General features: G+C 26.1%; 4 protein-coding genes and 1 long non-coding RNA gene across 8 annotated transcripts; 3 read left to right on the forward strand and 2 right to left on the reverse strand.

The window, feature by feature from the left end:
- The first annotated feature begins 4,415 nt into the window (after positions 1–4,415).
- LOC132918228 (N-alpha-acetyltransferase 38, NatC auxiliary subunit) lies at positions 4,416–5,751 on the forward strand. Its single transcript, XM_060979360.1, has 4 exons — positions 4,416–4,560; positions 4,797–4,857; positions 5,195–5,360; positions 5,434–5,751. Exons 2-4 carry the CDS (start codon positions 4,807–4,809, stop codon positions 5,565–5,567), a joined length of 351 nt encoding a protein of 116 aa, XP_060835343.1. The 5' UTR covers positions 4,416–4,560; positions 4,797–4,806; the 3' UTR covers positions 5,568–5,751.
- A 2,390-nt stretch (positions 5,752–8,141) lies between these two features.
- On the forward strand, positions 8,142–9,211 carry LOC132917643 (cytochrome c oxidase assembly factor 6 homolog). 4 transcript variants are annotated; one of them, XM_060978476.1, is made up of 4 exons: positions 8,167–8,291; positions 8,382–8,431; positions 8,532–8,688; positions 8,853–9,211. In XM_060978476.1, exons 3-4 carry the CDS (start codon positions 8,533–8,535, stop codon positions 8,937–8,939), a joined length of 243 nt encoding a protein of 80 aa, XP_060834459.1. In that variant the 5' UTR covers positions 8,167–8,291; positions 8,382–8,431; position 8,532; the 3' UTR covers positions 8,940–9,211. The 4 variants fall into 4 exon arrangements, with proteins under 4 accessions (XP_060834458.1, XP_060834459.1, XP_060834457.1 ...); XM_060978475.1 differs by lacking the exon at positions 8,382–8,431 and having other exon boundaries at positions 8,142–8,291; XM_060978474.1 differs by having other exon boundaries at positions 8,168–8,431.
- On the forward strand, positions 8,853–18,379 carry LOC132917638 (uncharacterized). The gene is made up of 9 exons (XM_060978468.1): positions 8,853–8,985; positions 9,326–9,434; positions 10,077–10,811; positions 10,883–11,064; positions 11,385–12,409; positions 12,475–12,602; positions 12,670–12,984; positions 15,976–16,196; positions 16,515–18,379. Exons 2-9 carry the CDS (start codon positions 9,351–9,353, stop codon positions 18,226–18,228), a joined length of 4,404 nt encoding a protein of 1,467 aa, XP_060834451.1. The 5' UTR covers positions 8,853–8,985; positions 9,326–9,350; the 3' UTR covers positions 18,229–18,379.
- LOC132917644 (uncharacterized) lies at positions 13,209–15,982 on the reverse strand. Its single transcript, XR_009660314.1, has 2 exons — positions 13,521–15,982; positions 13,209–13,389 (listed from the first exon to the last, which is right to left on the reverse strand). It is a non-coding gene; the product is annotated as an uncharacterized LOC132917644 (long non-coding RNA).
- A 330-nt stretch (positions 18,380–18,709) lies between the features above and the next one.
- Positions 18,710–21,475, reverse strand: LOC132917642 (calcineurin subunit B type 2). The gene is made up of 5 exons (XM_060978471.1): positions 21,125–21,475; positions 21,020–21,059; positions 20,768–20,944; positions 20,567–20,688; positions 18,710–20,443 (listed from the first exon to the last, which is right to left on the reverse strand). Exons 1-5 carry the CDS (start codon positions 21,125–21,127, stop codon positions 20,273–20,275), a joined length of 513 nt encoding a protein of 170 aa, XP_060834454.1. The 5' UTR covers positions 21,128–21,475; the 3' UTR covers positions 18,710–20,272.
- Between the last annotated feature and the right edge of the window lie 26 nt (positions 21,476–21,501).

Below are 21,501 nucleotides of genomic sequence, written 5' to 3' on the forward strand. Positions count from 1 at the left end.
GCATCGCAGCCACCGAATAATCGGATCAGAATCGAATCACACGCGTTGTCAGATCATTACAGTGGCACACGAGACGGGCAGCTCAAACGAGAGTGATACACCCGTAACGCGGAACTCTGACGAGTCACTGGAACTGTGCCATTTGCTCACTAGATCCGACGTACGCGCGAATCGTCATTTCTGCGGAACGTAACCTGCCGTAGCTCTGCGCGTGTCGACAATGTCGATAACGGACAGGGAAACAGGGTTTTTACGAATATACGTTCTGTTTGGGAAACTTGCTTGAACACTCACGAATAATGTATTCCTACGAATGACTGTTTATCGCATAACACGGAAACAGAAAAAATAAAATATGCAAATATGATGTGATGAACAGTATTCGCACAAACGCAAAAAATCAACCACTAACCCGAACGGAAGCACTGCCCGAACGGTGTCGGACTATTATATTATAGGCCAAGATCGAATTTTGTTTGTGCATACCAGAGCTGAGTTAAGCAAATGTTAGCTAGAGCTGCGAATATGTATGGGTAAAATCACTATTTAATAATACGAGTACAAGCAATATAATGTGCAGGCAACATAATATGTCAAATATCAAAAAATCTCTGACAAAAAATATATACATCAGATGCCTTCCTTAATCGCGCAAGTCTGCCCGGGTGTGTCTTGCTACGACGGAGGAAAGACAGTGAATGTAAATGCTGGTCGTTTCACAGGGCCTTTTATACCTGATTCATTAGCGATTACACATGCAGGATCGTGTTCTGTGACAGATAACAAGAAACCGTCGAAACCCCAATAGTGCAATCGCCGATAAACGCACAATTTAAATAAAAGTTATTATAAGAATAAAATAATAATAACAATAATAAAAATAGTAATATTAATAATAAAAATAAGATTGGGAATAAGATCGACATCAATACGGAATATTCGCGTAATTTGCGTATTTTGAAAGCCGTGTGTATATACGATTTTTTCGCCGTTTGCGGTCTAGCGGTCGCGATCGCGGTAACGATGAGTAGGACCGCCGACGACAGTCCCCCGGACGTTATTCTTCGTTCTTTTTTATTTTCGCACATAGGATTGCGGACGCCGATTTAATAAAATTTCCACGTATATAATATACATTTGATTCGAAGCACATTTGTCGATGTACAATACTGTTTTTATCGTATTTATAAATTTTTTGTTGTTCTTGGTAGCTAAACTTTAATGTCGTATATCTTCAACCACGGGTTGTGCTGTATACCATATAAGTGTTTCTCGACGATGTTTGTGTCGCACAATACTCTATTCGTCTATTCATGTACATAGGTGTATATATGTAATAATACATGATACGTTTTTTGTAGGTGTATTGATGAGTTATTAATAACATTTTATATATCTTTATAAATCGTAATTTAAATTATAATTTCATTGGATGATGTGTAATAAATAAATAAGTGTTTCTTTATTTTAAAATATTTTTATATAATAAATTTAATGATTTTTGGGGGTTACAGGTAGCTGAAGGGAATGTGGGTGCTTTGCACCCCACAGTAATGTGATATTGAATTTTGTGTGAAACGCTCGTTCATCCAACATCCACTGAGTCCCCCTTCTAGTTTTTTTCCAAATCAAGCACTGGCCAGAATAACAAAGCACATGATTTTAACTTTTCAACGGCGTACGATTGTGCGTGAAATTGGATGCAACGTTGCCAAATTTTTTACTAAACAAAAATTAAGTTATATCATAGTTATTTGTAGTATTTAAATACAGATTACAGATTACAGATACAAATACATTTATTCAGAAATTAAGAATGATATAATATTTAAAAATAATGTTATTAATGATAAATATACCTGGATGTCAGTGGATGCAGTAAAATTAGTCCATGCTTCCCAATGATCTTTATCAAGTGGATCTTCAATAATTGATTGTTTAATGTTCATCTGTCATATTCTACTGCTGATATAACACTCTTTAGTACTACATATATCTAGTTTCTTATTTTTCTCAGTCTTCCTGGTGTATTCTAACAAGTAGTGTTCTTCTCGATGGTTTTAACTACTAATTGTTGAACCTATTTTAGTATTTTGCTGCATCTTCTTCATCTTAATATTAGTAGTATAATAATTTTAATAAATAATAGGTAGGTAATTTATACTTTTTATGGAATTTTAAGAACAAGTTTTTACGTATTTAATATTTTTGCTTGCATATTTTAGATTTTTTGTCAATATTTATTTTTTTTTTTTTTATTATACATATATTGTAACTATAGTATATATATATTTTAACTCCTGTTATTTTCGAGCTTTAATTATCATATAATAAACAATTTAAATGTTAGATAATAACCAAAATAATAATACGTGTGCTTCTCGTGACTCAATATAAAAGTATATAACCGTATAAGTAGGTATACCTACGGCTACGTTAATCTATGTCTTTCTGCTTGAAGGTTGATACTTAACATTGTAGCATATATTTCTTAAATTTAAGTGGGTAATATATTATTATTTATTATTGTGTATTTTTGTCATACTACTCGTACTTAATGAATAATGACAGGTATTGAGCCTATTGAGGCTGTTTGATTTGCATTGTAAGTTCTTAAAAACAATAATAATAATAATTAGCAATCTATAATTTATATAATATAGACATAGTTAATTATTAAAATAACATTATCATTCTGTACCTATAGCAATGTATAATATTATAATTTATAATATAAACAATACACATTTTATATGTATGTACAACTGACAGTTACTTGAATATAGGTAGTGTACATATTATTATTATATAAAAAAAATCAATGGTATTGAACTATTAAACTGTATGTTATAATGAAACAATCTGAAGAATAACAACACAACTGCATTCCTCCACATGGCTACGTTTTACTGAACTAAGTAGGTACCTACTACCTAAGTATCATGTTTTAAATAATAATAAATAAAATAAGTAATACAATTTTTAGTACGCAAAGTTTTTAGTTTATACTTTTTTTTTTTTTTATTGATCTTGAAATTTAAATTTTTGCTTCGACAGCTGAGGCCATAAGCGTTATTTAGTTTATACTAAATGTCTAAATATCAAATAATATATAAATAATTTAGCCACATTTTACTTGTTTTGCGAAATTAATTAATAGTTATTATAACTAAAATATAATAATAATAACAACCTATGAACGTTTTATTAATTAACAGATTAAAAATTAAAATATTTATGGAATAAGAATATTATATTAATTTCGTTGTAACGAAAATTCGAATAAGCTCTTTATAAGCACTGCTTTTCGGCAGGGGACTTCTATGGCTTTCGTTATAACGGGATTTTTCGTTGTATTGGTATTCGTTGTAACGGGAATTTACTGTATAATAAATTAGCTATACAGGTATCTTTACAATATTACAATACCTATAGGTACAATAAACACACGTCTACAAAAAACTAATTTTATAATATTATTATTTTTTTTCTCAATTTCGTGAAAATGTTAAATAATAAGTACTCAACAGCCTATAAACAAATTTTAAAATAGATTGGATCAGACATTCAGACACCTGTCGAGAGTGTTGGCTGTCAATTTGTTTGTAATGCGAATATGCGAGTAAATACATAATATTATATACCTATCATTGACACGTCATATTATACATTATATATACTACAGAGTACAGATACATAATATTAATATATTACAGTAATATACTTACTAGCTAGTAGCTAGTATATAATAAAAGCAAATACACGTACATTTTTCAATGGCATTAAACTAATAAACTATGAACAATAATATAAATTTTAACTATTGTAGTTAGCCAGTTAATTTAAATATTGGAAGTCTGCAAAGACATTTAGACAATACAAAGAACCCTGAAATTTGATATTTTTTTATCGTACCTAACCGTTGTTTTAAATTTTTTATACAATATTTTTAAAAAACAAAAAGAGACATATTTCATTTTAAAAGTTACAACTATACTAAAATTATGATTTACAGATCTATGTACAGCATTTTAGGATACCTATAATATACAGTTTCAAGTTTCAATATTAATGTATTGATGATGTATGTATCATAGGTTAGGTTGTAGCCTGTAGGTATTGAGTATTCTATGAAAAAGTAAGTATTTCAACGGTTCTGAACGCACGTAGGTATACCTACTATAGAGTATAGATACGTACATGGTATATAAAATATAAATATAATAAATATTTTTTCTTTTTGAGTCTAAAAATATAACAGAGGAGGAGGCATAGACCAATTAACTTAGTTTTTTCTTTTTTGATTACCATGTCGTTTCCAGTCATGTTAGTGTAATACTGTAATCCCGGTTATAGCACTATTAAAAATGTATATGTATAATATAATGTATATTATCATAAATTGTGGTTATAGATAAACCATAATAATAATAATAATACTATCTTCGCAAGTCAGAATCCAACAATGATAAATTGATAACAGTGTAATTGAAATTGAAAATATTTTCAAATTTATCTGCAAACTGCAAACATTCATTATATTAGTTGTAGCATTTTAAGGTAAAAAATGCATTTATTAATTTTAATTTAATCTTTCATTTGGTTACTAAATGGAAATCTATCTACAATAACAATATTTATGATACTAGTATTGATACTTAAAAAAATTATTTATGTTTAATTTATGATTAATTTTATTTGTACTGTATTTGTGTGAACATTTGTCACTTGTGCATTTTCTATTTGCTAATCTTAATTTATATTATTACTAAAAACGGAATTTATGAAATCCTCAGGCTTTTGAAAATGGAAACAGATAATCAAAATGTTCAGAAAACTCAATTATGCAACTATCTGGTAAGTTAATCATAAAAATTAATTATTTTATTATATTGATATATCAGTAGCGTAGCCAGGATTTTTTTTTTGGGGAGGGCTGATCAATTTTTGTATGGTACAATTTAGATTTTCATAGCGATTTCCATAGATCATTAAAAATTAAAATAATTTTTAAATTTTCTTGATGCCCTCCCCCTGGTTGGCTACACCACTGTGATATAAATTATTACTTATAAAATACTGATTTAATGGATTATATGGGTGATTACTGATAAAAAGCAATATGTTTAATATTCTACTTTAAAAATAGGATGTCAATATTAAATTGAATGTATGATTGTGTTTTTTATTTTAGCCAGAGCGAGTACATTCTGAAGGAAGACGAAAACTTATGTCTTGGTTGAATCAACAAATGAAAGTCAATTTAATAGATGGTCGCATTTTAGTAGGAACATTTGTTTGTACTGATAAAGATGCCCATATTATACTTAGTACATGTTATGAATACTTTAATGAAAAAGGTAAGCTTCTTACGAAAACAAATTAAATCATTTATGATTTTAAATTTTTTATAAATTATCTTTATGTGTTTAGATTTAGATACTGGAGAATCTCGACTTTTAGGCTTAGTAATGATACCTGGACGACATATTGTTTCAATTCATACAGATGTACAACAAATAAATGAACAACCTATAAATGCATCAAACTTTGAAGAAATAATATGATAGTATTAAACATTAGCATATTGCAGTTATAATTTAATCATTGTGCGTATTTTTTTTCATTGTTAATATTTGATACAAGTCCTAAATTATTTTTTTTTTCTTAAAATATTAACAAATTTTTAAGTATTTATGTAAGAAAATTACAAATTATACAACTTTGTTTAATATATATTTATTATGCAAATCTTTTATACTATTTATAATCAATGGTAATACAATAAGTTATGCTTATTGTGATCACTGGTTATAGTATCGTTTATTGGAATCAAAAATTGAAAACCTAGACTAAATAATTTGTTTGTAATGTTAAATTGAACTTTTATTAGAATCACTGGTTATTAATTTACTTTTATGGCTTTAAATTTTAAAAAATCAGGGATGGTTTTAATCACAACATAATATAATTTTTTTATTTTAAATTTAAAATAAATTGTCACAAGTGCAATCAATTAATGATAATTTCTTAAGATTCTTTACTTTATTGTATTATTATATAAAAATATTTTTTCAATTAGTTATATGTTTTTATTGTTATTTATTTTTATTAAATTTGTTAGGATAGTTAAAAAGTTAAAAGATATTATGTTTTGTGAAATCAACTGGTTACTATAATCAAAATAAGGTATACAGAAGATCTTTTCTATAACATAAATTAAAATTACTTGTACCAGGGTCCAGCCGTCCAGGTTTGTATGATATTATCATTGTGATTGTTTTAGGTAGATATGGGTAGTACCCATAGACCTATTATCTATAGAGTAGTACCTACCATAAACAAATATACTTGGTATTTAGTGGCATACAAACGATGGGGAGGATAACAATTTTTTTAGGAAGAATTAATTTCTTATGAGATGTATATTTTTGGTCATCCAAATTGTTTATTTAAAAATTCCCTCTCCAAATTTAGGTCTAAGTATGTCACTGCTGGTAAGTGGTAACTGCTAATACTCCAAATGACTTGGAATATAGAATTCCAAATACTTCCAAATACTCAACATTATTCTGTATCTGTATTATTAGTTTTAATAAATAAGCTCACCTTTATATTTAACGAAGTTAAAATTCCTGTCAGAATAAAGCCAGTCAATAGGAAATTTGATTATTCAAATCTTAATTTGGAGACATTGACTTCTTAAATATTGTTAAAAATTAAATAATTACATAATATTTTGCTGTGTAGCAGTAAAACATTTATTTTGTTCCTTGAATTATATTTGGTGGGTAATTTTTTGCAGAAGAAAAACTTTTTATAGACATAGTTGATAAAATATTTCATGGCATTTATTTGATGCCTTTTAATGTCTGTTTAAAATTTGATCGATTAAATAAGGGAGAAACAGTTTATAATTCCTTTAAAAATAGTTTTTTTAACATTTAACTATTTAAGGCTACTAATTTGTCTTGTTCTTAAATATCTACTAGCATCATTTAAGCCTCACTTTTTTGTAATTATGTTTTCAATTTGTAATAATTATTCAAATATAAAAAAATAATACCTATATGCTGAAATTACTATTATTTAAAATTAAACTCACAAGCCAACTTACACTAAAAACACAAATAAATATAAAATATCAAAATATTTATATTTATATTATACATATTATATTAAATTATTGATTTTGGCAGATTATATTACATAATTTTTTTCCATCTGTCACCTTTCTAAATTGTAACCATTTTAACAGTATAAAATAATTACCCATGTTTGTCAATTGTTTGAATTGATCATACATACTAGGCATATTTTTTGTTTTAACATCAACACCCATGGATTAGATATCATAAGGACAAAAAGTATTTATGTAATTATCATTTTACATACCTTTTAATTTAATTATGAGTATCAGTGTAACCTTGTGTTTAGTGTTATATACATTTTTATTAGGTACCTACTCTAGTATTTACTACATTATTATACCTTAGGGTAGCTATTAAAGCTATTATTTTTACATTTTAAATGGACTATTCTAAACTTATACTTAAATTCAGTATATTCAGTATATTCAATTATATTCATCTATCATTATAATATCTACTTTTAATATACATAATATAATAATAATTAATATTAATACCTAGTTTTTAATAATAAAAAATCCTAATTCCAAATTCCCACTTTCTACTAGAACAATTGAACATAATATCACAGAATAGATTAAATTATAAGATAGCTATATTTTTTGATGATAAAATAATATAATTATTTCCATGATAATTTGTTATGCCTACTTCATAGTTATTATATTAAAATAAATATTTTTGAATTTTTCTACCGTTGTACAGTCTTATTTTTAAATAATAATTTTTAACTGTTTGTCGATGAACGACAAATGGCGGGAAAGATAATCGAAATTGTGATAAAATTTGGTGCCAAATATTCTATGAAATTACCATTGAGTATACTTCGTAGTCTATAGTTCTGTGGATTACATTAAAAAGTATAATTTTTTTTTTATTTATGAATGCTTAAACAAACTAAACTAAAGTTTTATTACTCTAAGCTATAAAGTATCAATTTGTAACCACGATTTAACTTTTTTAACTTTCTGTTATCTGTGGTTGTTTCAGGGTTATATCTATTATCTAGTGATTAAACCATGCAAAAAACCACGATGTACTATGATAAGATAAAAATTATAATCGGCCCGTAATTTTTATTCTTCGTGCAATGTTCTGAATATTCTGATGAACCAAATGAACGTCATAACTTATAAATAGGTACACGAATTAAATAGTTAAATTATTCTAATTCAAATTCAGTAATTATTTCTTATATTTTATTAAAAAACTTTGAATCAATGCTTTAAGACTTGATTCAAGTTTTATATATAGGTAAATTATTAAAGATTATATACCTTGTAAGTTATGAATAGGCTGTATTATATTAACTTGAATACTACATTTGTGACATAGACATTTGTAATCATATTGTACAACATTTATTATTGTATTTTTTAGAATGAGCTCCAAAGAAGAATTTTTATCCAAAACTGAACGCACTAAGTGTTGGCTGTCTCGTGATAATTTTTGGGAATGTTTGCGTTCCAATAATGATAACGCCGACAAATGTACTGATCTTAGACTAATATACGAGTCATCTTGTCCTGTTCAATGGGTAAATTTATGTTCAAATATATTAAAATTGCTGTTACAGTTTTATTGCAATTTAAATTACCTACTGATTCTAATATAAATTCAGTTCAAAGAATGTTTATGTAATTTTAAAATATATGTTTTTTATTTAAATTGAAAAAATATATAATTAATTGAATTTTTCAGGTAAAACACTTTGATCGAAAATATAACTACTTGAAGTTTAAAGAAAAAATGGAAAAAGATGGTTATGAACCTTTAAACGAAAAATGATGTACTTAATATAATATTATATTCAATTATGATGTTAGTTTAATTGGTAGGTAACAAACTAGTTAATAGTTTATTTGAAATTAGTTTTTTTTATATTTAATTTTATAATATTTCTTCATTTTTATCTTTCTTGTGTTAAAAAGTTAAATATAATATAATAATTACCTAAATGTTATGTATAAATATAACAAAGATAAAAATTGTTTAAATTTGTATTATGAAACAACAATTGTTAAACCAATAAATATTTATTACAGTTATTACTTATTTAATTATTTGTCTTTTAATTTACATACTAAACCATTTGGATTTCATATCAAATGTGTTTTAATTAAAATACTTTTGTTTATATTTTTACTATCTAAAATAATCTTATTTTATTTCAGTTTTAACTATAATATTCTTTCAAATATGTTGTCATTTCAAGAATTACTTAACAAGTTTAGTATCGAAGTATTTGAAAACAATTTTCATTACAATTATACTTCTATGACTGTAAGTATTTAGTATATTATATAGTTTGGATTTTGGAACACTATAGAACTATAGGAACTATACTTGTATATGAAAATAGCTGTTGTAGTAATGAAAAGGTCTTCTACCTATAGAGCCCCACAGAAGTATAGAATAAGAGCGGTCATTGATCACTATGTAGTCTGAAGAAAAGTGTAAGGAGTAAATAACAAAATAGCATAAAATCAAAAAACAACAAAATCAATTATATACATATATTTTGTATTATGTAAATCAAATTTACAACTAATTGAGCATCATTTTGAATTAGCAAAAAGAAAATACCAAAAAATATCTTTCTTAAATAATAAGTCTTATGTTTTAAGGATTGTTAATGTTAAAATACATGCTAATTTAAAAATTAATAACTTTAATAGTTTAATGAATTATTTTTTAACTATTTTGGGTAATATTTACAATGATACAAGGTATAAAAAAAAATATACATTTTTTAAAATTAATACAATTATAAAAATATGTTTTATTTATTAACTATTTTATTACCTAAAAGTATTTATATTTTATAAATTTATTTTGAATATATTTTAATCAGTATTTAAATCAATTTTTTAATAATACAATTGCTATATACATATTTTATTAAATAATATGTTTATTTTTTAGGAGTTAAATACTTTTCTTCAAAAAAGTATTAATGGTGATGTAGATTGCTGTATAAAAAACCAAAAATGCCAAGATATTTTAAAAAATATTCATTTTCGTATAATAGATATAGTTGATTATAAAAAATATGCATCAGACTATCAAAGTTTTCTTCCTCAAATTTTATATCAAACATATTATTTGAGTCATCAAAATATAATAAAACAACAATCTAATAATAAAGAGAAGAATAAATGGACCTTACCCAAGAAAATAGATGAATCAGACAATAATGGTATTAATATTATTGATTTTGTAAGTCTAGATAAAAGATTTAAATTACCATCAGAAAAGTATGATCAATATTGTTTGCTTATTCATGTTGGTGCTGTTAAATGTTTTCAATTTGAAAAACAATTGAATTGTATAAATGATTCAATTGAAACTATTTGTGAATTGTGCTTCCGCCATTCTGAAATAAATTTAGAAGCTTTAAAATATTTAACGGAATGTATGACCGTTATAACAAAAGATCAGTGGAAAATATCATCAAAATATATTTATAAGGTCTTAATGGGTCAAATGAATCATTATTTACCATCAATTCATGACCAATGTATTTTACTGTTAAAAAAGTGTTTAGATCTTGAAGATTTAGATTATATACTAAATATAGTTATGATGGAAATATCGTGGTCTCTGCGGATTAAGTTTTATATGTTGACTGTCATTGCTTCGAAATATGGTGCCAAAAAGGTATATACTAAAATATTTTATAGCTCATAAATTGTAATGTATCATTGGTTTATTACTTAGTATAATTTTAGATTTTAGAGAAGTATGATATTTTGTCAATTTCAATGTGGAAATGTTTGGATGAACCATACTTGATGTCTCCTTGTATGGGTCTGTACAAAACATTTATTAAAGATTTAAATGAAGATGATTTTTGTACTTTAGTCATGCAGCCAATTATTAGTTATCTGATTACTAATAATAGTATTTCTGAGTAAGTATTATAATTAACACACTACCCTTTGTAGATATTATAGTCACAAAGTAATAATTTGTTTTAAATTAAACTTTTTTTTTTTATTTCCAATGAAAAGAATATGTGGTATTTTCCATTAAATTAAAATTAGATGTTAAAATTGAAAATTTTATGAAATTTAATTACAAAGTAATTTATATATTTTGTAAAATTTTGAACTTGAATGTAGATTTCATGCACTTTTAACTATTATTTAATTTCTAAAATTTAAATATTAAAGTTGTCTAAAAGTATATTGTTTTGAATTAAATTAGATGTTAATTAATTAAATTTTTCAGGTTAACTAGGTACAATTTTGTGACGTATCTATTACCTCTAATGAAATCTAAACATATTGGCAGTTTATTAATGTTATATGAAAAGATGAATAATCAATCAAAATCAGATTTATATCTTCAAATATCTGTGTTAAGAATGATTTATAACACTGAAGTAGAAAATGTTCAAGAAACACTTGACGCATCTTTGAATTCTGGTGATACTAAAATAAGATCTGTAGCATTCACTATTTTGTGTTCTTCAAAGTTATCAACTGATGTATTGAACTTAATTTACAATTTTATTGTTGACAATTTAAATAGTAACTGTTCAACTCTAAGAACAAAGCTTATTTTTGGATTAGAAAATATGTTACGCAAGTGTAAGAAACAAAATACAATTATACTCACATTTTTGAACAGGTTGCATAAATTCATTTTATCAAATTTGGTGCCTGGTTCAAATTACCAAAGAAAAATTACATCACTGAAAATATATTTGGTTATACTTAAGTATAAAAACAATGATTATGTTTCATATTCATGTAGACATTTACTTTTTACAAATTTATTAGACTCTGAAGATATAAGAAAAACATGTAGTGAAATACTAGTGTCATATTTTAGTGTTGTAAAAGAAGACAAAATGTACTTGAATAATTGGATGAAACTTGGTTTAAACTTGTGTTATGATCCTTTATTTTATAAAAATGAAAGTGGTTCAACTATAATATATACAGTAACTACATTGGCTTACAAATCTGGACTTAAAATTGATATATTCAACATAAGCAATTCATCTATGTCTGCTCATATATTAGATTTAGCAAAAAAACAAGAGAAACGACTAAAGGATAATTTTGTGAGCAATGTGACACATGGTACACTTTATGGTTTATTAGATGTATTAAACAATTTATCATTCGAAAAAAATTCTCCAGAAAAAAATAAATTAAATGAAACTCAGATTGAGGCCATGTTAAATTTGATTGAAGACAATTTGAATCTAATGCTGGACACATTATCTTCTAGGGTGGACGCAGAAGGTACATTTTTTATATATAAATCATAATATTGTTATTGTTATTTTTATTTTAATCAACTTATTTAGGTAAAACCGAGGCACCATCTTTTGCTCAGATGGATGATGCATTAAGTAGTTTACGTACATCAAACCAAGATAATGTTCAAATACCAACAAACCAATTTCTATTAAATTTCATTTGGATAAATATTAAAGTATTTATAAACGTGTTATAAATTTACATTAGTTTTTTCATTCATTAAATATTGAAAATGTTCACAGATTTGTTGTGATGTTGCAAGCAAATATGCAGTTATGTTAGCAATTAGTGATATTTCAAATAAACAATATAAAAATACTCAAATCAAAAGATGTGCAGATATGATAGCAGATGTGTTAATTAGGTGTAGACATAAAGGTGCCATGGAAGCCACTTGCAAATCACTTGGAACAATAATAAAGCATTGGAAAGAATCACTAAATTGGTGTCAAAATATGTTAACTGACCATATTAATTGTATGAAACCAGAAGATGAAATATCAAGAAGATCAGCTGGAGTAAGATATCTTATTCATGCGATTGTGACAAATAACAAAGTGAGTTTTTTTTAGCATTAATTTGTAGAAATTTGATCATAATTAAAATTAACAGGTATTGTAGTATGGGCATTGAGTATAAAAAGAATTTTAAATTGTTTTAGAATTTTACTTACAGTATGTACTACTTGTGAGGAACCTTGTGGCTTGTATTATATTTTTATACTGTTAACCACAACATTTTTTATTTACATTAATTACATTTATAGAAAAAAACTAAAATATATTAAAAAATTATAAATGTCTATTCCATATACAAAGCTGTCGTGCAAATTTTGTATCAGATACAGGACTAAGAGATAATGTTAATATAGCATCCGGGTTATTTTGCAATATATCTTCACGTTTCTGAATACGATACTGTCATGAACGTTCTGCATCTGACATAGGTCCAGGCAGTCGTAACTGAAAAAAATTTCGGGGGTTCAACATTTTTTTTAAATATAAATGCTGAAAATGTTTAGTCAATAAACTATATTCACCACTAAAATATTTCTATTTTTATAAATTTACTTTTAAAATGTAATAGTACTCACACAACGAAGAACGACAAACCAATGGAAAGGGTTGAAGGCTACTAAAATAAAACAAACCACTGGCAAGGGTTATTAAATATAAGTTAATAAATATAATAATAATTAATATTTTTAATAATATAATAAATTATTTGGTATCATAGTCGTTTGTGGTGAAGATACAATACAAAATAAAAGCTATAAATAAAAATTTTAGGCCGGCAATTTGTAACGGCGGCCCGTGACGACCGACTGTCGTCTTTTTTTTTGTACCCTCTGTAAAGAAGTTTCATTTCAAAAAGGATCGAAAAAAAGTCACTTCAGTGAAAAAAAAGTCATTCACTGAGTTAATTCATTAAATTAAAAAGTATAAATTTGTTTTTGTATGTACTTACATTTACATATTATCTAAAAAAAATATTACAATAAATTACTACCTATATAAATAATTAAATAAAAAAAGTGGGCAAGTGGGTATCGCTCTGCTATATAGTAGTGATGGAGAGTAGGTCACTATAATGGATGTGTTAAATTTGAATGCAACGACTGATATAATTGTAATTAGCAGGATATATCATAATATCACCTATATTTAAATTGTAATATATCGTTATTTTACGCGATTTCGTAAAAAACTAAATTTCTTAAGCTCATAAAATTTTTCCTTTATTGACGCTAGAATTTATTTAACAATTACTTAAAGAAAAAACTATGGATTTACGTATTGGATTTTTGAACCTTAAGTATAAATCACAAAAATTTTATGAATTTTCAACTTCAAAATTCCTTACAAATTTTCGCGATTTTGATATATTTCGTAAATATTTGAACTTTAAATGCTTATAAACAAAAATTGTGACTAACGATTTTTTACCTTTGACCTCCCCAAAGTACCAATTAGATGAATTTTCCTTTTTAAAGATGGGCTGAAGTCAAAAATCGAAGCATTATTACTACTCCAAAAAGTGATGACAGACACAAAAATAAAAATAAAAACACACATCATTGTAAAATCAAGACGTTCATCACTTCGTTCAGAATCTAAAATATAAAAAATTATAGGCTATGCTTCTTAAGTAATCTTTTAAGTAATTATATTTTGATATACGATAGTCATCGCACACAATTTTTAATCTTTCAGCATAGTCACAATTTTCTTTTTATGCCCATGGAATATACTCAGTTATATACTGCTCAACTTTGCCTATCACACGATGTAGAGAATCTTCTCTACATCGTGGCCTATCATATAAAAAATACTATGCCGGAATTTAATTTATAGATACCAAGTACCAACTGAAAAATTAATTTTATGATATTAGTATGTTGTGTGAAATCATTATCTATAAAATAATTACGAGAATTGTACACACAGTGAATTATTTGCGGTGAAATATCTGGATACCAAAAAAAATTACCAATTACCATGTAGGTATTTAAAATGCTAATTTAAAAAAGATCAATTTTATTAAAAACGGGTACTGTTCTACAAAAATGACGTACAAAAAAGTTCATTTAAATTATTAAAGTAAACTTAATTATTTATTAACTTATAAATGTTACATAAAATATTTATAAAAATGTATTTAAAAAAAGGTTGTTTGACAAAAAGTTATTATTATATTTATTATTCACAAAAGATTACTTTTGTTTCGTTTAATAACTCATCAAACATTATATTTTTTGATGTATTTTTAGACCAGCGGTTCCCAAGCTTTTTTTTCCGCGGTGCCTTTTTTTGACCCAATTTAGCTACGGTGCCCTGCTGTGAATAATACGAAAGACAGAACAAAAAAAAATACTCATTGATAACCAAATTAACGTAGACCACGGTGCCCTTAGGAAGTGCTCGCGGTGCCCCTAGCGCACGGCGGTGCACAGTTTGGGAACCGCTGGTTTAGACTATAGATCTCCACCATTTATTTTGTAACCTTTTTCAAGCAAAAAAATACTCTATTGAATCAATTTGAAGTTTTGTTTAGTAATACACCATAAACATCACTTTATAATCTATGTATAAATTACACACTAATTGTCATTATAGAATTGGTTGTATGAAAGTATAATTTTGCAGTATTTCTGTATATCCATTAAATTGTATTTTATATTTATCAATTTTTTTAAATGTAATAATAATTGTCTGTTTAAATTTAAAATAATAATGTCACTTAAATTTGAAACGTAGCTGCTTAAGAATTTCTATACCAGGGGTTACCAATTAATATTTTTGAAGGGCTACATTGAGAATCTGAAAATTTTTTATGGGCCATCAAAATTCTAAGTAGATATTTAAATTATTTAAAAACCAATAATATTTAACAAAAATAATAATTTACAATAATAACACATATAATGTTGTCGTAATATGTGTTATTTATTCTTTGTCTGCGGGCTGCCATTTGGTGACCCATGTTCTATACTTTTGAAAATTAATTTTATAATAATTAATAATATACATATATTTTTGAAATTTTAGATCACTGTTAAAGATTGTGTTAAACAGTTATACAATATAGCAAAAGAAAGTGTGTGTATTGGTATTGATACAATTGTTGATTTACCACAAGCAAGAGCCCAACATCTATTAACTGCAATTGTCTCAAATGCATCAATTTCTACAGGTAGTTTATATTATTTCATGGAGGATATGATTATGCTTTGTATTGATAAACTCAATTCCCCACTTTGGACAATCAGGTAAATTTAAAATTGTTGTGTAAATATAGGGGACCGTTATACTTGCATGTTTATAACACATTTCAAAACTAAAATATTAAAAAAACAACTTTCAAAGTGCTCTAAATGATATTTTAAACTTTTAATTTGATAATAGGTCAATTCATTTTAATATTTAAAATAGCAATGTAAAATATTTTCTTCTGATCATTAAGTTAATTGTCATGTTATGTTTAAGACTAAGAAAATGTGTGTATAACATACTCTAAAATGCTTGATAAAATAATATTTCTTTGTTCTTCGCCTGTAATTATTGATAAATGGTGTAATTTTTTTAAGAAATGCTGCTCTTCAGTTCTTCAGTTCTCTTCAAGTAAGATTGATTGGTCAAAATCGGTTAAACAATGATTGTTGGTTATCTCATTTACCATTAGAACCATTACTATACCATTTTCCACGATTGATGCAACGTTTACAATGTCTATGGTCACAAACAAACTGTAAACTTTCAAGCCAAGCTCGTTTAATCCCTTTCATGTCTCTATTAAAGAGCTTAAAGCTACAATCATGGAGTTTGTTACCATCAGACCATCAACAGTTTTTAAAAAATCTTCGTTTTAATTTGTGGTCTACTGGTTTTGCTCTTGAAATATATACTGTTAGAAATATGGCAGCTCAAGCTTATGCCAACACAATACAAGTTAATGAAATATCATCAACTCTAAATAAAATTAGTAATGAAATATTAAAATATGATGGAGAAATTTATTTTCCAGAATTTAAAGGTTTTAATCATTTACATGGATTGATGTCAGTATATAAGTATTTAAAAGATGTTTATTTTATGGAATTAAATCAAGAGTATCAGGTTTTTAAAATTGCACATGAACATTTACCTCCATTATGTAAATCAATGTACATTTCAATTAACCATGAAGTATTAAATCCACTTCCTTCAAGTTCATCAATTGACCATATTCTTGTCAAACAATTAATGATAAAAAATGACATATCACTATCATCAGACTTGTCAGGTTTATTAGAATTTTATATGAAATCTGACAAACATACAGCAATATGTTTTTTGAGATGTCTTCAAGATTATAATAAAAGTCCCAAAGATGTGTTACTTTTAATTAATAAATTGGTCAATTGTCTTGATGTTGATGACAAAGACATATTAAAAGAAATTATCATGAACATTGATGTACTTTTAAACATGCATCTTGAAGATATTAAAATTGAAGTAGAACTAGAAGATAATTATTTTTCTGCAATATTACAAAAATGTACATTATGCTCAGAAAAAGATTTTATTGCTATGCTACCAGTTCTTAGCTGGTTATGTCCCAGTAAAGCTTGTTTAACTTTGTTGCCAATTGTGTGTAAATACATTGATTGTGATTTGTATGATTCTACTGATAGATGTAGTTCTTCAAGAGCTCTATATTATTTCAAAAATCTAAAGGATGATGTCAGAGTATGGCATGCAGTAGTTGAGTTATTGCAAGATGAAGATATTGATGTACGGGTTGAGATGACAAGGTTTGTGAATTACATTTGTTATAACTGTTCTTCCCTACTAAATCCTTACACATGTCTAAGGAAAATGTTTGAAATAGAAATAGTGTCTTGTATAATAAACTCAAGGCTTGCATTTACCTGTTTTTGGAACCAGTTATCCGAGATTAAACTACGCACTGAATTTGATGAAACCATAAATCCATTCTTTAATGATCAGTCGAATGTGTACCAAGAACAATCCAATATCATGAAATTGGCTTTTGAAGGCCTCAAATCTTTGATTAAATCAAATGACAATCTTATTTATTATAAAGAAATAGTTAAAAAGAGCCTTAATACTTTAAAAAGTGAATGTGAATTTAAACACACATTTATGGATGAAGATTTAATGATTTTAGATACATATTCAAGTATACATTACCAAAAATTATATTACAAGAGAGAAATTTTAGTTTTATTGAATTTAAATGATTATTTGAATATGTTTTTTCCAATACTAGAGTTTATATATTTACCAACTAAATCTTAATGCTCACAATAATTTAAATTTAAGTATTTGGTAAGTTATAAGTATTAGTTTGATAATGTTTTGTACAAATTATTAATTAATTATGTTCCAATTGTCAACCATTAAAATGTATTGATAAGTACATAATAATAAATAAATTGTTGTAATTCTATTCCTTGTTGAATTATTTATCATATCTTCTGGGTATAATAGTAAGTTTGAAAGACTTGTAGAAAAGCACATTTTTTATGTATTTAATTCAAAAAGTGGTAGATTTAATGTTCATTTAGTTAATTATTTAATACTGTATCTATTTTGAATTGAATCAGATAATCATATCATAAACCAGCAATATCATATGTAAAGATTTATATTTTATTGTCAAACTTAATATTTTGCTAAATGATAATGGAAAAATATTTTTGAAAAATGTAAGTCAATTGAGTTATACATCTATATTATGTAGTATTTTTTTGTTTAAAAATTAATAAATAAACAAAAATACAGCAAATAGATGATTTATTTTAGATATAAATTAGGGATTTATCTACATAATAATTAATAAATGATAAACATTTATTAAAGATAATAAAAATAAAAAACAAATATGTTAAGACAAGTATATTATATTCAATTTGACAAAAAAAAAAAAAATTAATTTACTAAGTAATACAGAATATGAACATAGAAGTCTCATTTATTTATAGATACCAAGATTTTTAATTATTTAAATATACAAGTACTAACCATACTTCAAAGGTAACAGTGTAAGTTAAATATAAATATATAAACAATAAATAAGTATAATCAAATTTTTTTTAAATTATAATAATAAACATTTTAATTTAAAGTAAAAAAAAAATATGACAAAAATTTAAACAGGTCTACAAATTGTTTTGTATATTTTTATTGTAGAATAAATATAATATAGATAGGTACTGACTGCCTGTATATATTATATGTATATATATGTGTGTGTTATTTTACAAATCAAAATAGCTTTAAAATAAAAATTTATATTAATTATAGTCATCCAATGATAACATTTGGTATATTATGCATTGTGTATTTATCGTAATTTAAATTATGCTTGTAAAAAGTGAATTAACTAAGAAATTAATGATGTGCATTAAATCTGAAAAATTCAAACACTTGACTAGACTGTTAATTTTTATTTTTGTTTGAATACTATTGGCACTTACATTTTAATGTTAATAATATTAAAACAAACATTTTAAGCTTAACTCTTTTTGTTTTAGGAATTTGATTAATAAATGTTATCCAATTAAATTTTACTTGGCATCATTTTAAATAATTAAATAAATTCTTTATTAAAAGATTTTATTTAAAAAAGTCGAAATATCTTCAATAAAATATTATACCAAATCGAATTTCTAGTAGTTAGAAAAAAATAAATTTATTCTCATTTATTTTTTCATTAAACATTTATAAATAAAATAATAGTAATAAATATAGTACAAAGATCAACATAACAAAAAAAAATAAATAAATATTGAAAAACTATAATTATTAAGGTTTTCTTTCATTGTTCAGTGCCAACTGAAATAGTAATTAATAATTATACATAGAGATTTTATGAATTATTCTGTTGATAAGAATTTATCAGAACAGAGTTATTCAATAGTATAACTTTTAATTTACAACTCTTTCTCGTTAAAAAAAAAAAAAAATTTAATACATAGACTTGATAAAACTAATTAAGAATATAACAATAATTATTTATTTGTATAATACATTATATGTATGCAGTGACATGTGTATGTTTATTGTTTATATATATATATAAATATAAAATATGTATATTTGTGTTTTTGATTGTATGTATTATACATGATTTAGAAGGAAGATAAACAGTGCTTAGTATAAAGAAAAAAGCAATTGTGAGAACAAATTTTCAGTAACCAAGATTAATAACGTATCACAATGCCGGAAGATTACTAAAAAAAATTTTATAGGGAGATGAGATAATATGTATATATATGTATATAAACGTGAATTGTTTTTTTACTGTTAACATTAACTCAAGTTGAATAAAACTTACAATTTAAACATCAACAACCATCTTTTTGTGTATATCTGTATTGCCAACGACAGAGCAGAACTCTTCAAAATTAATCTTGCCATCTTCATCTTTATCCGCAAACAATATAGTTTTGTCAACAATTTGCTGAAGCTGAGTATCTTTTAAATTATTTCCAACCATCATTTTCAAAACCTTAAAATAAAATTTATGCACATAGTAAGATAATTATTAAAATGAATGAGAACTTATAACGGTCTCAGAAAAACCTAGTTCTACACAAATGGAAAAAACTGATGTAAATTATTAGATACTTACTTGAAATAATTCACCATTTGATATGTAGCCATCGTTATCCATATCATAGATTCGAAACGCAAACCGCAACTTTGATTCTTTGTCTCCCTTAACGCTGAATTGAGACACTCCTTGAATAAACTCTATGGAAAAATATAAACTGTTAGCAATGTACCTAGGCTGAGACGGTTATACCAGAATCCATCTAGGCGTAACCATTACCTTTGAAGTCCACTTCACCGTTGCCATCTTCGTCGAATATGTCTATAACTCTTTGAACGAGCGGGTTTTGTTGAAGCTCGGGCAGTGATAGAAACTCGTCTAGACTCAAAGCACCGGAGTTGTCCAGATCGAGTTTACGAAACCGTTTTCCCAAACGTCTGATCTCATCGGCATCGACTATCAACGATAAAAACACAACAAATTTTAGTCTTACACACTAACGGGGGCATGTCAATGCTGATAGGCACTTACAGTTTGAGCACAGCTCCATCGGCAGTGAGTTTTCGTTACCCTAGAAAACATAACAGGGCACAGGATTAGTTTATCGTCTGCTGGCCAAGCACAATCATTACGTACCATGTTGACGGTGAAATACTGCAGAGATATTAATTTCTAATAGAGCTGTAGTGGACAGCAATAGTGTGTGGCCTAGTCGTCGAAATATGAAACGATCACGGACTTCGGTGCGAGTTGGTCCGTTTCGGTCGGGTATGAACGTCGTATGTGAATGTGTGTGTGTGTGTGTGTGTGTTAGAGAGCGCGCGCGCGTAATACGGTAATACTAAATTGTATAGACGTACGTACGCGTGTGTGTGTGTGCGTGAGGTGGGGAGAGAGAGCTTTTATTTTTCGTCGCTTACCACTGTGGGCCCCGGGGAGAGAGCCTAGCACCACCGACCTCGTCCTACCTACCAATACGTAATATATAACGATATATATTGCATGTATACGCA

Source organism: Rhopalosiphum padi, chromosome 1 (genome assembly GCF_020882245.1).
Source record: "Rhopalosiphum padi isolate XX-2018 chromosome 1, ASM2088224v1, whole genome shotgun sequence".
Lineage (NCBI taxonomy): Eukaryota > Metazoa > Arthropoda > Insecta > Hemiptera > Aphididae > Rhopalosiphum > Rhopalosiphum padi.